Genomic DNA, 16614 nt, shown 5'->3' with positions numbered 1-16614 from the left:
CATCGCATTGCTAATAATGATTGTTTTTCTCTCGAACTCAAAAATATCTACTAAATATAAATAGAATGCTTCTGTGAATATGTTTCTATGTATAATCCCACATATTTCAACATGGATGTTATTAATTTATTTCATTAAAATTGCAGGGTAGTGTATGTGTTCAAGTGAATGCTGGGCCACTCGCTTATGCTGATGCCTTTCTCAGTCCGACTGTTTGCAAAGATTATCCAGATGACAAAGTTGAAGAACTGAAAGACGTTTTCAGGTAATATAATAATATTAATCGAATCACTGGGGAGATTCTGCAGTACGATTTCCCAAGTTTTCATTAGTTAACTCCGTGGAATTCATATTAAAAAGTATTACTGCTGTATGAATAAAATATAAATCTTAATATCCCTTTACATTATTTTATTACAACATTCTTCGGACATTAATGCCATTTTCAAGTCGATTTACCAATTTATATTAAAAGTAGCCCTAAAGAAAAAAGACAATTACTGCTGTATTAACAGGCATATCGCTCCTCTTTATCTTAGGCATGATATCCTTACGTCCTTCTTGAGATCTTCAATAAAACTTAACTTATGACAATATTCCAGCATTTATCTGTTAGTCCAGCCACTAATGTAACATTTCATCGGACATTTTCAAATGATAGAAAAATAGTCTTCTGTGAGAGCCAACCTTCAAGAGCACAACTGCATAGGAAGCAGCTGGCACTAATGTTCCGGTTTCAGATTATAAAGTCATAAATGTTCTGCAAACATTAATTTTATGCCTTTGACAGAGAGGCTGACTTAAATCATAAAACGCTATTTTGAACTTATTTTTAACATGAATCTACAGTATGTTGTCTGTTGCTCATTACGGTTGCTTTGTGTTATGGAGTGCAAAGCGACTAATGTACCGCTTTCCAATGAATTTATGTTGTACTGGACAGGAAGAGAGACGAGAGTTTTCACAATTATGTAGTGTAAACGCTTCCATAAGTATCAATAGTATACTTGTGTAACCGCCCCCAGATGGGGGATAGAATAAGAGATCTCTAAAATACTCAATAAGAAATCTCTAAAATACTCGAGGGCGAGTCATGGGACTTTGTAAACTACAAACATTTGCTTTCTACTTAACTTCTAAATTTTTTTGAATGAACTAACCACTAGAAATTTAGTCAAAAAATAATCTGCAACAATTTATTGAACATTTTATAATTCAAGAAAACTGCCTGTAAGATTTTGCCAACTGGTTACGAATATTATCTGTTCACAAAGATAGCGTGGACTTAACTCATTTTACTATTACATTATAATTGGGGACTCGGTCATTCAATGGTTTTTAGAATGAGCTAGACAAATATAATGGCAATCACCATCGTTCAAATTATACATCTATCACTATTAGAATTTTCACTACACTATAGTTGATTAACTAGTATTTTAAATTAACATTCACACATTAACTTCCCTAATTATTGATAAACTATTTCAACATAGTCCACGGCTAAAAATAATACATTTTAACAAATTTGAACAACAAACAAATTGAACACGTTAATTGGTCACCTCTGGATTGCAATGTTATTCCGGCCGAACTAATGCAATGAATGAACTAATCTTTTTTACGCAAATTGTGTTCCCCTTCAACAAGATTACGGTCCACGTGGAGACAGATCACAATTCCGTGTGAAAAGAAAATGCAAGTTTTAAATATTCCCAAACACTCGTGTATTTTCCATCGCTAACGGAAATACAGTTCCGTGAGAATACTTCAACCCTGTAAAAAATTGGAGTCTTCCCGGACGCAAGTTAGCAAAATTTAAATGCAAGAAAATTATTTCTCAACAGAAAAATAAATTTCTCACGATAAAAATTCGCATAGAAAATTGAGCTACAATATCACTAAAGTCTCATTGTGAAGGTTCCAATACTATACTTTTCAAATAAACCCATATTAAATTTATTGACCGAACGTAGTGCGGTCTATGTTTCAACTCGATTTGCTTTTGTCTGTCTGTATGTAGCACGATTACGGCCAAACACGTTGATAGAATTCGATGAGATTTGGCAGGAATATTTCTTCTTCAACTGCGCGTCGATGTATACACAAGGTTTTTTTTGAAATTTCGCATTTTGAGGATAATATGAGAAGAAAAGGGATACCTCCATACTCTGATATGAGGTTACGTGAACTGAGTTTATTAACATAAGTGAGTTTTTGATCTTGGAAAAACAAATAACATTTTAAGAGTAAATTATGATTCAACTGATTCAACTAGAACAGGTGACATCAAATGAGAAAACTGCGTGAGGTCTACTGTTCACAGAACTACTAGTCTCTATGGAAACACAAACCCATAATAAATTAATTTATTTTAATATCATCACCATTATTACACTTGTTTAATCAGCAGAGCAAAAAAAATCTGGTGTGGCGCACTCACACAACTTTCCTTGCCGTTATGAAAATTAATCACCTGACGCTTGTGTCGCGCATCTCAAGTCTACTATTCAAAGATCTAAGCCAGCTGGCGACAGGACAATAACGCTGCAGACACATGAAGTCTGCTATCTCTTCATAGTGAATGATTTAATAGAATCAACACTCGCCAACAGTTTGCAAATTGAATAATCTCATCTTCTCAAACTTCGAGCTTATTTTCAATTTTAGGTGAAAATGTTACTGAACATTAATTTTAAAGATTTTTATGTTCGATCTTTTCCACACGAAATTTTTTGTTTAAATTGTATCTGAAGTCTGATAATTGGGAATCTAAAATCATACTTTGCATAGATGGGGCGGAGCTCCTGAAATTTTTTCAGATTTGGGACTTATGGCAGTTGATAGAGCTTATCAATGACTTTTTTAGGTATAAATTTGATCAAAATCGTTGGAGCCGTTTTCGAAAAAATTGTGAAAACCTCTGTTTTTGTTAAATTCTCCCCATTTTAGCCGCCATCTTGAATTGCATTTGATCGAAATTGTTCGTTTCGGATCCTTACATTGTAAGGACCTTAAGTTCCAAATTTGAAGTCATTCCGGTAATTGGGAGATGAGATATCGTGTACAAAGACACACATACACTCATACAAACACACACACACACACACACACACGCACAGACCAATACCCAAAAACCACTTTTTTGGACTCAGGGGACCTTGAAACGTATAGAAATATAGTAATTGGGGTACCTTAATTTTTTTCGGAGAGCAATACTTCCCTTACCTATGTTAATAGGGCAAAGAAATTAAAAATTATATGAATATATTTATATTCAAAAATAAAATTATCTACAAATTATTTATTGTAACAGCTGAAAAAGGCATAGTTAAGCTGTTTGAATTCTAAAGACTAATTCGATTACCATTGATTTTTTTCTCAATAAAGGTCATTTTATAAGAGAATAATCTTTCAAATTAATTATTATTTGAGTTTAAAAAAATGATATCATGATTTTTACTATCAAGTTAATCTAACCTAAAGTTTTCACATAAAGTTACGTTTTCGTCGGAAAGAATACCTTTGGTTATAATGAGGATGCACATACTTATACCTCCAGGTTGGCGGAGCTGAACTGCCTGTAAATTGCCTAGGTTTTAGAGCTCCGTATTTTTCAAAATTTCTAAAGTATATTATTGAAGAAAACTAATCTAGTTACTCTCAAGTGAATTGTGAATGTTTGATGTACCTGCATAACGTATCCAACTGAGTCCAACTGTATGAGTGATCAACATTGCTAAGAAGGAGTATACTACACTACACGATTCCACTACACAGTTTTAGAGAACCATTTCAGTTTCCAGTGTTTGCATGAAATTCCTTCGAGATATAAACAACAACTGAATTGGTAAATTGAATTTGTCTTGTTGCGAGAGGTGAAGGAGAGGTGACTTCAAATTAACAGATAACAGGAACTCATGCTGGTTGTTATCGCTCTCCTTAAGGTAGGCCTGCTTACGGTACTTCTCTATCAGCTGTTTTTCGTTTCGTTTTGTTTACCAGTAACTGTGACAACTGGTCTTGCATCCAATCCTAGGTTGTAACGTCTCGACCCTCGGGGGAGGGCGGTGTAATAAAGTGCCGTCCAGCTGTAGCCTAACCCTGCCCCGTTAGGTCGGCAGCTTATCCCTGGGTAGAATTGTAGGACTGGAGAATAATTCTAGGACAACCAATAAAATGGCAAATAAAATAACACTAATCGATCCTGTCACTAAACAGACTCCTAGTCCAAGAGCTAGGAATTATTTTAAAAAGAAGATACTGGAGGCAAACAATAAAATAGCATTGATTGACGAAAGCCCCATTGTAAAAAAGATTACGTCTAAACAAGTGAATAATAAGACACAAAAACCATTCTGTATTGAACACTGATATCAAGGAAATAGGATTGAATACTGAAAACAAAATAAATTTGACTATTTCTATGCTAAATGGAGAATGGGTGACAGATGATGCCCTTCAGACTTATTTTAACTTGATGAATGATCCCATCAGCAATAGGTTCTATTATAGGTTCTCTATATGTGTACTTAACCCTATAATTGTACAAGCGGTGAAATGCCTCGACGACATCTCTCATATAGTAGAACCATTGAAATTAGTTATAAAAAAATACATATTTATTCCAATAAATGGAGCAAAAAGTACGGAATTGAAAGAAGAAGGTTGCCATTTGAGTCTTGTTGTTTACGTGCGGGCTCTAAGTAAATACTTTTATTTTGATTCGATTGGAAACCACAATTTTAAAGATGCGTCTATAGTGACAATAAAATTGATCAAATATATTCGTGTTGATACAAATGATGATATACCTCTGTTGCCTAAATTGACTCCGCAGCAAAATAATTCAGTGGATTGTGGTATTTACCTGATTTCAATAACAGATACAATTATTTCGAGAATACTCGGAACTGACTATGAATTTGTCGATGAAAACCTACTCACATTGCCTACATTTACCGATCTGGAAGTATGGACAAAACGAGCTCAAGTTGCTTCTATACTATTCACTCACAACACATCAGTATATTCTATTAAAAAAATCATGCATATGCTGCTAAGGAACTGTGATAAACCAGATAATAATGAACACAACAGGAGATATATTGCGAAACTGGAGAACAAATTGAAGACTATGGAAGAGAAGTTTCATCTTTTAACTAAAGAAAGTGTAAATACAGAATTATGGAGTGATATTTTTATTTAAAAATATGTTAATTTAGACAAACTAGATGTGATAAATCAGAACTTGAAAGATAATATTAAGAGCTTAACTGAGCGTATTGGGTCTTTGACAATCTCGATTGAGGCTTTAGAGGCAGAAAATCGGGCTCTAAGAAATGATGTATTTAATGAAAAAATGAAACAAATAGATATAGAATGCTCTATGATGAATTACACTGTAAATTGATAGAAAGTGATCAAACTATTTTCCAACCACAAAATTTAGAGAAAGTAGGTAAAAAATCTGATCACACTTCTATTTCAAATTTTTATTTTCGATATGATTGTCGCAGTATTCCTAAGTTGTCCGAGCCAATAAACAAGAGTCTCCAAAGGCGTATTAAACTCTTTATGGATAGTCAAGGAAGGAAAATAGTCGATATTCTTATGCAGAATAAGGGTGATAATTGTGATGGTCAAACTTTCGGTCAAGGCTCAAGTTCACAGACCTATAGCGTTGCCCAAGACGTCTCATGATAAAAACCCCATTACTGAAACAACTCAAACTGAAAAAAAGGAGAATGACAATTCTAGCGGATAGCCAAGGAAAAAAAACATTTGAGTAAATACCTGCAGCATCTGTATGACAGCTTTGAAACCTTTTTTTATACTAAACCTGGCGCCAAATTAAAACATATCCAAGATGGCATGGATTTTGTTAAGGATTTCACCAAGGATGATGTTATTGTTATATTGGCTGGCACAAACGACTTCCATGTAGACGAACCTCATCAGTTAACTGTACTCCAAGGAATAAACGCTCTTTTAAAATCTCAGCTGAGATCTAAAATCGTTGTATGCAGCGTACCGTACAGATATGACAACCTTAGCCTAAATGAAAACATACTCCACTCCAACTCTTATCTATCGAGAGTGGTGAGTGAATATGAGGGCGGTCTGCTGCTTTCCTTTTTGGACGTCAACGATTTCCTCCAGCGATCCCACTTAACAAGGCACGGTCTGCATCTCAATCGTCGCCGAAAACTGAAACTAGCCAAGAACTTTCAAGTATTTGCCATGCAGAATACTGCGAGGATTGGTGTGGGTGACATTGATCTATCGGCGACTACTGGTGGCGGGGCTACAACGGATGAGCTGCGGATCCCTCATTTGCCTGAACATCCCGCTATTCACTATCTGGGTTCCTACCCTATCACACCCAATCCAACCAGTTCTCCTGCAGATCTCTTGAATCAGATCCCTAATGGCACTGTCCTTTCAGAGAAATCTTACTTGTCTTCCCATCAATCCTTAGATTTTTTAGACAGTTCTCTATCCTTTTTTTAAACAAAACACTGTGAATGATAATAGAAATTTAGATATACACCCTCTGCTCGGATTTTTATTCCTCAATATTCAGGGATTGAGCAGAAAATCATTACATTTAGACGGCTACATTTCAAGTTTTAATAGTGGCGCAGAGGCTCCTATCTTATTTTTGTGCCTAACAGAACATTGGTTATGTCACGATGAATTGATCTATTCTCTCTCCGATAATTTTTATTGTGCTGCCAACATCTGCAGAACAAATCACATTAGGGGTGGGACTGCTATTTTTGTAGCTAATGACATTGAAACTAGAGCCGTGGATATAAGTGATTTCACCTCAGAATTTATATTTGAGGCTTCGGCTGTAATAGTAGACAAATTTAAAATTATTGTAGTCTGCATGTATCACTCTCCGGGATATAACCCATATGAATTCTTGAGTGCTCTTGAGAATCTCCTTAGCCACTTATCTAAATGGGAAGATTACACTGTAATAGCCGGGGGTTATCTCAATGCTGATTTCGATATTTTGACCTCAAAGAAAACAGTCTTAGAGTTCCTCAATTTACTTAGAGAATTCAACTGTTATTGTTTGAACTCACAGCCTACCAGATGTGATAGCTGTCTAGGTAATATTTTTGTTAATTGTCATACTGATCGTGCAAAGAGTAGGGTAGTAAAGGACTTTCCGTTCACAGACCATGATGGTTTAGTTGTAAGATTAGTAAAACCTAAGATATCTAATATAACTCTGATAAGTGAGCCGAGTAATCTTACTAGAAGTAGTTTCAAACATGCTTTCCCAGAGAGAAGCTTTCCACGACTTATTGAAAAGTTGAGATTTACTGATTGGAGTATGTTATCACATCATCACTTTTGTGATGCAATGGCAATGTTCAGCTTCTTTTTCATGATCTTGATCAATATAATACATGTTTTCTTGGTTTTTAAGCCTTGTAGAATCATAAACAAAGTAAAAAGGAAAAAAATTGGTATACTCAGGATTTAGCCAAGGAAAAGGATAGGATAATTTCACTTCATTTATTACATAAAAGCACAGGCAGTGTTGAAATTAAGAACCAGTCGACTGCATTGAAAAAGTCTATATCAGAGAGGTGACTAATGCCAAAGTTACTTATAATAGTAAACTTATCGAATCTAGCAATAATAAATGTAAGACTGAATGGGCTCTCATAAAAAAGGTTGTAATATATCAAAAGGCGTTGAACCACTGATATCCCCAAATTCATTCAACAGTTACTGTGTTGAGTCCGTTGATAGGGTTAAAAGAGAGATTGTCAAACCTGATATATCAGTAAAAGATTGTATTAATATAGTTAATGTTAGGCTAAATAGGTGTTTCGAGTGGAGACCTGTCACAATAATTGATGTTTTAAAGGCAGGAAAACAGTTGAATAACTCTTACAGCTATGATTATTATAACATGTCGAACAATTTTTTGAAAAAAATAATACCTCACATTGTGCAACCACTGACCGCATGCATAAACAGAATATTGCAAGAGGGGAAATTCCCTGAGGAACTTAAAATAACAAAGGTGTGCCCTATTTTCAAAAAGGGGTCTAAAGATAAACCAGAGAGCTATCGTCCTGTGTCATTGGTGCCTGTTCTTTCTAAACTTATTGAAATAATAATATGTGAGCAATTTGTTGTATTTTTGGAAGAAAATAACTTATTATCAGGAGTTCAATTCGGCTTTAGAAAAGGCAAAGCAACTGTTGATGCAGTTGAGGGTTTAGTCCATGATATTTTGCAGGCATTTTAAAATAGGTCTTATGCACAGGTTACATTCTGTGACTTAAGCAAAGCATTTGACTGCGTCGACCATGGTGACTTGATAGAGAAACTTCATTATTACGGTTTTCGGGGAGTTTCTCTAACACTATTTGAGTCTTACCTGAAGAATAGAAAGCAGACCGTCTGCGTCAATGGAGAGTGGTCTGATGTAATTTTCGTGAAGTATGGCATACCTCAAGGATCCGTCCTCTGGGACCTCTATTATTCCTTATAAGTATCAATGATTTGCCTCACAATGTTTTGAGCAGAGCAGTATTATATGCGGATGATACTACCTTTTTGAATGTCTCTAATAATATGGCTATGGCTAAGCTCTCAAATGTTGTTAATAACTCACTTGATGAAGCAGGAGCCTGGTTCAGAGCAAATGGATATCTTTTAAATGCTAATAAGACTGAAAATGTTATATTTAGTCTGAGACCATATGATATTGAATATACTCAACAGGATATTGTAAATAATGTTAAATTTTTAGGGGTACACATAGATCATCAACTGACCTGGGGAAAACACATCGATTATTTAAAAGCTAGGCTTTCAAGAGTCATCTATCTCATTGGACGTCTGAAGCAATGTGTCTCCACATAGTTTGAGAATGGCTTACTTTGCGTTTTTTCAGTCCCTTATTAAATACTGTCTTCTTGTATGGGGAAATTCTCCGAGGGTTGCAGAGATATTGAGGTTGCAAAAGAAAGTTGTTAGAATTATCAATGCTTTAGGTCCCTTGCATCACTGTAAGCCTATATTCATAAAATTAAATATTAAGACTGTCATCAATCTTTAAATCTTTGAAATTGCTGCTTACTCTTTAAAGAAATAACCAGAAACAGCTCTTAATGAACATGTTCGCTCACACAGCACACGTAATAAGGGTAAAATGAATTTCCAATATTGCAGATTACTACTTACTTACTTTCCGTGTCCAGGATCACCAGTCTTCTATTTTTCTATATATTTCGCTCCCAAAATTTAGCCACCTGGAGGGCTTTGTCGTTGCTTTGGAGGAGGTCGTCATGAGAGCAGTTTGTGTCAAGCAACTCGCACTGCAATAGGTGAGTGTAGTTTTGTTCCAGGCCGCAGTCGCAGGCAGCATCGTCCTGAATGTAACCCCAGCGTAGTAGATTTGATTTGCACCTTGTGACTCCTGTGCGTAGTCGGTTTAAAGACTTCCAAGTTGTGAAAGGGAGTTCACTACCACAGCTAGCACTTTCTTTCAGTTCCAGGAGCGGATTTTGCAGTTCCTCCTGCCATAGATCCAACCTTCGTTGTTCAGGTGTTGTGGTAAGAGGTACTGTTGACTGGATGAAACTCCTTCTTGACTTGAGCCTTGTTGCCGTTGGTTGATGGTGAAACAGAGGATGTCTTGGGTCGCTGATTTGCTTCTTCCGTTCCACTTCTGCTGCAACAGTTCTGCGAATGGGTGGTGGTGCTATTCCTATGATTGGGAAAATTTTACCAATGGGTGTGGGCTTGAGACAGCCTGAAATTATTCTCCCAGTCTCATTGACCGCCGTATCAACATGTCTGGCATAGTTTGCCCAAACTGGGGCAGCATATTCTGCAGTGGAAAGGCATAGTGCAATGGCTGATGTACGTAGAACACTGGGGTTAGCCAGTTTTTCCGGCAGGGGGTAATGATATTGCAAAAAATGAGGCCAAATCATTCATAACAGTACTACGTAGGAAATTTTTAGAAATGCGACACACAAGAGTCTTTGTCTTTGATATTCCTCATAGGCATGATCTCCCCAGCTGGTCGTGCGTGAATAAATCAGTGGCGTGGGCAAATGTTGAGCTGCGAAAAATTTGCGATAATTTTAGCAATGTGACAGTTTTGGAGTTGAGTGGACTTGGAAAGCGTTTCCATACCCGTCATGGGCACCATTTAAATAGGCTAGGGAAGCACTACATTACAGCTAAGATATTTAATGAGCTCTATGAAAAGGTGGATACTGTTGTAGGTGAGCCAATACCATTAAAAAACTAGACAATTTAGCCAATATTGATACTGATCAATGTCGGCTGGATATAGGGAGTGATGAGGAAATGTCTGCACAAACAAATACTGAGTCGGAGTCTGAGAAATTGAAATTTATACACCAGAATATAAGATCACTGTACAATAAATTGGATAGGTTAGAAATATTCATTGATTTGGAGAAGCCAGATTTTCTTATTTTAACCAGGCATGGTCTAAGGGATCATGGTCAAGGGATAGTGAGCTGAGTTGTACTACTCTGTATAATATGCGCCTTATTGACAGTTATTGCAGAAAAAATAAGAATATGGGATGGGTTTCTATCTATCATAATATTAGTCAGAAACCATTGAGTATTCTGAAAGTTAATGTTGCTGAGTACTGTACTGAGGGTTGCATTGAACTGGCCTGTTGTAGATTCAATTTAAAAAAGAAAACATATATTCTGCTCGGTGTTTACCGGCCGCAAAACTCACCGTTCTATAAATAATATTTTTTTTCAGTAATTTAACCAATGTTTTTGAGAATTTATTGATGAACATGGAAATCAAGTTTATTTGTGCAGGTGACTTTAATATTGATTCTCTGTTGGACTCCCTTCAACGTAGGGCCTTCCTCTGCATAATGAAGCAATTTGATTTAATTTATAATGTAAAGGTTCCTACTAGAATAACTGCTCATAGTAGTGCAGCAATTGACAACATAATTACTAATGATACATTAACAAAGATAAATGTGGATGTTATAAATTCATGGCTTTCCGACCATACCGCTCAGTGTATTGAATTGTCATTGGGGAAACGTTCCCGCAAAGCAGGAGTTTCAGACAGTGCAACTGCTACTTTTCGGAGTTGCAGTACGAATAATATAAACAGTTTGGAGGCATCTTTGGCTGGTGTATACTGGAATTCATATTTTAATTTCAATTTGGGAGATACAAATAAAAAGTATGAGGCTTTTCATGATATTTTCCTTTACTTATATAATAAGCATTGTCCCTTAGTAACCAAAACTTTATCTAAGACTAGGAAGATTAAACAAAATTGGATGACAAAAGAAATTCAACAAATAAGAATTTTACTGAAAATCGCAAAATGTAGGGCACACTCAGTCGCTGACTTCGACATTGTACTCATAAACAAAGTTAAGAAAACACTATGACCAATTATTAGTAATTGATGCAAAAAAGATTTCTATGGTAACAAAATAAAGAATGCAACAGACAAATCTAAATCCAGCTGGAAGCAAATCAATCAATTTAGATGGAAAAGTTCCAATAGAAAAATTTAAAAAATAACTCTTGATATTGGAGATATACATATCACTGACCATCAAGAGATCGCTTCTGAATTCAACAATTTTTCTGCATCTGTTGCTAAAAGAGTTGGTACTGTCTTGAATGAGTCTCATGGGAACCCAGGTGAAGAATACGAAATCAATTGCTCTGAGACATCATCAAATAAATTTGTTCTACATCCCAAAAATGAAGATGAAATATTGTAAATAATCAATAATCTCAAGTCGAAATGTAGTGTAGGTTATGATGATGTCTCTGTTAAGGTTCTGAAGCAGTGCAGGAGAGCAATAGATCCACTGGTTAGTATGATTAACTCTATGTTTGAATGTGGAATTTTTCCAGATCTTTTAAAAATAGCCAAAGTATTTCCACTTTTCAAGGATGGGGACAGACTGGACATGAACAATTACAGACCCATATCAATATTGACAGCTCTTTAAAAAATATTTGAAACAATAATCCTCATACTACTGGCAGCATACTTGAAGGAGAATGATCTTATATCTCCACATCAACATGGTTTTGTAAAACATAAGTCTACCCTTATAGAATTTTTCAAAGGTGTGATACATGAGTTAGAAGGAGGTAACTACACAACAGGTGTCATGCTTGATCTTTCCAAAGCTTTTGACTGCATGAACCACAAGATACTTTTGAAAAAGTTGATTGGTCTAGGGATAAGCGGTACAGGAAATAAACTGGTAGAGTCATACCTAACTGATCGTTATCAGTATGTTTCCATCCCTAGTGATAAAGAATTAGTGACATCAAATCTAGTTAAAATCATATCAGGAATGATAAATGATATTTCATTTGCAGTTCCACAACCACAAAATAAGATCACATTATACGCAGATGACACCTCCTTAATTTTTCCGATTTTAGTTTAGAGGGACTTGTGAAAAAAAATTAATCTATTATCCAACAGTTTAGCTCAATATTTCAATTCTCTTTCCCTCTCAGTAAACTCATAAATTTCAGCCCTAGACATAGATAGCCATATAGAGCCCAAGATATACATTGGCTGTGATCCTGTTGAAAATACAGATTCTGTTAATCTACTCGGTCTAGAGATAGATTCAAAACTTGCATGGGATTTGCACGTCGAAAAATTAATAAATAGATTAAGTAAAGGCTTATTTGTATTAAGAAATATGGTGAAATTAGTACCTTTATCCGGTTCCAGAATGGTTTGAAGCATATGGTATTGAGTTGTGGGGTGGTTGTCCAAATATACACTTCCAAAGGGTATTCAAACTTCAAAAAAGAGCAATCTGCTACCTGGCTGGTCTTGGGTTCAATGATTCGTGTAGGGAGGCTTTTGTGGACTTGAACATTCTAACACTGCCATCACTTTACATGTACAAACTCATTATTTTCACACACACCAACATTTCCGAACATAAGACACATGCCGATGCACACCCGATGCATAAATAAATTTAAGCGAGAACTGTACAGTCTTCTCATATCCAAGGCACTGTACAGCGTATAGAAGAGTCTATATCTTGATTAGTTTTTTAGGTAGTGTGTTTCATCATGTGATGAATGATACATCGTGTTGACTCTGTTAAATTAATATTGTATTTCGTTGCATTCACATTGAATTCACATAAATTATATAATATGTATTAATATCGATTTTAGTATTTGATTAGTTTGTAGATTCATAATGTGTATTAATGTTAGATTTTAGTGACGATGTTCAACTGCATGATGTTTTTGTTTTGCTGTGTTGAATAAATAAAATTTTCCATTCTTCTTTTGTAGCCTGCCAATTTATGAAGGAGAACCCTTTAATAACAATCAATTGTATTCTTACTTGGTCGTCGGCTGTGATCAAATAAACGGAAACCTCAAGTTTCAACATAATCTTGATGAACATGAAGTGATAACTAAGTTCATTTAGACTATATCAAATATATAAATCGGAAGAGAAATACTTTTAGGTTTAATCCTGTCGATTTTCTCCCCATCATTTATTTGTTTTTGAGATTGTGTGGATAAATGAAACAAATAAACTTAGCTTTGGTTGCACAAAAGCCTCTTAAATTTCAATCGTGATGAAATACCATGACCAATCAGAGAAGATTTATTTCTGGAAACGCCTTTTCTAATTGGTTCTCGTGACATTTAATCATTATTAAAATTCAACAGGCTTTTGTGCAACCGGTCCTTAGCTATGCAGTTTCAAACATGTGGCGAAATGTTGTTACTCTAATTTCCTTTCCTTACTCATATGAAACTGCAACACTCCTGCAGTATAAGACACGTCAAAGTGTAATCTAAGATTGTTTTTCATTGTTGTATAGAGAGTTCGTGCGTGTGTGCTACGCGGCGCTGCAGCTGAACAGTCAGGTAGTGCGCAGTGACCAGGTGGAGTACCAGGCGGCACTCAAGGCCAATTTCCACAAACTGGTGCAGGACTTGTCTGTGCTGCTGAGTGAGCCACTCTGGCCGGACAGTGAGGCTGGCTCATTTAAGCGCAACAGTCAGGCACTCTTCTCCGCCATTTCGGGTGCCAGTGCTACCAGCTCAAGCACTGCCTAAGCTCTGCCTACTTCCACAAACTGGTGCAGGACCTGTCTGTGCTGCTAACCTACACTCACATAATGAGAACCAATTTTGTCAGGAAAGACTCAAGTTAATTCTAGTACAGTAATGAATGGTTTGTTTTAAGGTGCGTACAGATTTGAGCGCCAAAACACGCGCATTTCACTTTTCATCAGCTGATGCTACGCTTATTATACTCCTGTACCTTACTGTTTCTGTACAGATAAAGATATTACACTTTTCAGCTGATGAAAAGTGAAATGCGCGTTTTCGTGGCGCTCAAGTCTGTACGCAGCTTAATGAAGCTGTATTCCCACGTTCAATAACAGTTTCCATGTCCAATTCAGTGAAAATATTATTTCGACTGTAATAGTCACATCAGAACTTTGAGAAAGATATTTTTTTCTGAACCGGGCATGGATACTGATTGATATGTGGGAACCCACCTTTAATCTAAGGAATCCGAGGGAGCCAGTAATTCTAGTAATGTGAAGTCAATTAATCTGGGAATTGTAATATTGTGGAGTCCTGGAACCTGACAACTCACATTAATGTGGCAATTCTAAATATTATGGCTTCTGTTACCTGATAACTTGATAAGTTGAGGTATATAGGATAACTAAATTCAAGGTAACTGAACTAAACTCCTTTTTTGGCTATAAGCTAAATTAATTAAGGGAAATGTAAAAAGGTTTTCAATATTGTTTTGTTATTTGGTATTGAAAGACCCTTCCTTTTGCAGTTTACTTGAAGTTGATTTGTAAGTGGTAAATTGCTAAATAGCGCAGAATTAGTAAACTTGCTTTACTGGAAGAGACTACTGTACATGTCATGGTTAGATGGATGGTGCTTGAACTTGAATCTCCAATCATATTCCTTTGCCTTCTCACACAATTATTTCTTCGTTCACAGGTATTTTTAGACTGGTAGCTATTATAATATCTGAAAGGTAGCCTAGCTCCAAAGTCGTTGTTACTGTAGTTTTATGTGGTAAGAGTTGGTAAGAGTACGTATAGTCTTTTGACTTGACTCTTGTACAGTGACATCCGCACTTTTTAGACAATAAAAAACAGTGCGATATGATTCTCAACAGATAACCAATTCTCCGAGAAAGATTTGAAAGATCTGAATTGGTATAAGAAAACGTATCTAAAAATGACCAACTAAATAAATATTTGACTAATAGCACAAATCTTGCCTCAAATATAAGCTCCTTGTCTGTTATAGATTCCAAATCTGTTTTTATATAATAATGATCTTGAATTGTAATATTTTTATCAAAAAAGCTTTACTATCAAATACTTTACTAAATCATGTTTGACTTATCTAGTTGTCTTTATTCACTTTATTATAGGGACTACTATACGCAGTTTTCTTTATTACATTGAAGAGCAATCCAGTTGTATTTTCAAATCCTTATTATTTCAAGGTAGTCTGAGTTTTGTGAAAGCTGTCAGTTTGATCATTTAATATCAACCAGAGACATCATCATCATATTTCATCTTTAACGCTTTGATTTATAGAGTCCATATTTCTTGAGAAATAGTTTGGATTCATGTAAAAATTTTAAAAAGACAAAATTCCTTTTCAAATTGTCATTTTTGTATTTCTGGGTATATGTACTACTCTTGAAAACATGACATAAGTGCTCATATAATATCATGAAGTGTACTAGAATACAATATTACTTACAGTATTCCAACCCAGGTCTCATACTTGTTATTTAGAAGTAAATGTATTTTATATATATATGGCTGTGATCCTTCTTCACAACAGATGAAACAGAAAGTGAGGTTCTTTACTGGAAAAGGTTTATCTACCTCATGCATTACTAGAGACTAAGATAATACCATATTTTACATGAGTGTATTAGTTGTGGAAAAAAATCTTTGGAAATATTCTAAGAGTATAATCTTCATGATGATATTGCTAGCTCTACCAGATGATATGTGCCATATCATTTTTGTTCAACGATTCATACTTACTATCAGTAGATTGGTTTGAGCAACGTTTTTACAAAAAAACTCTTCTTTTTACACACTTTAATTATTGAATAAATAACCTACTTATATGAAATTATTGACAACAATTTTGACATTAATTTAACAATTATAAGCTTAGATATCTTGATATATCATCAAAATAATTGTATATTATTTATGCAGTTAAACGGTTACTATGTTGCTTACATTAAGAATTAAATTATTGTTTACCTCACTGTCAAAATAGTGTGGTATTTTCTATCTTGACAAGTAAGCAAGTATTTACAAAAAATAATAGTCACAAAATTCACTTGCCAGTTCCATTCTCATTACAATTACTTGCAATTAATAGACCTTATTAAGAATTTTAGGTTGTAAGCTTTTTCCTTTTATACATGTATTGAGGGAAGTTTTATATTTTGTCTAACAACAAAGATTCAATATATTATTTTCCTGTAAAACCTATTTTTCAATATTATTCACAAGATGGT

General features: G+C 35.1%; 1 protein-coding gene across 1 annotated transcript in view; it reads left to right on the top strand.

The window, feature by feature from the left end:
- Positions 1-16096, top strand: part of LOC111061937 (dedicator of cytokinesis protein 9) — a 109642-nt gene extending 93546 nt beyond the window's left edge. Inside the window, exons 38-39 of the mRNA XM_039424058.1 lie at positions 147-265; positions 13901-16096. Coding sequence (XP_039279992.1) covers positions 147-265; positions 13901-14138 — 357 coding nt within the window. The 3' untranslated portion in view covers positions 14139-16096. The remainder of the gene's footprint in view (positions 1-146; positions 266-13900) is intronic.
- Positions 16097-16614: the final 518 nt, after the last annotated feature.

Source organism: Nilaparvata lugens, chromosome 3, assembly GCF_014356525.2.
Source record: "Nilaparvata lugens isolate BPH chromosome 3, ASM1435652v1, whole genome shotgun sequence".
NCBI classification, from domain to species: Eukaryota; Metazoa; Arthropoda; class Insecta; order Hemiptera; family Delphacidae; genus Nilaparvata; species Nilaparvata lugens.
This window is presented reverse-complemented; position numbering and strand designations above follow the sequence as displayed.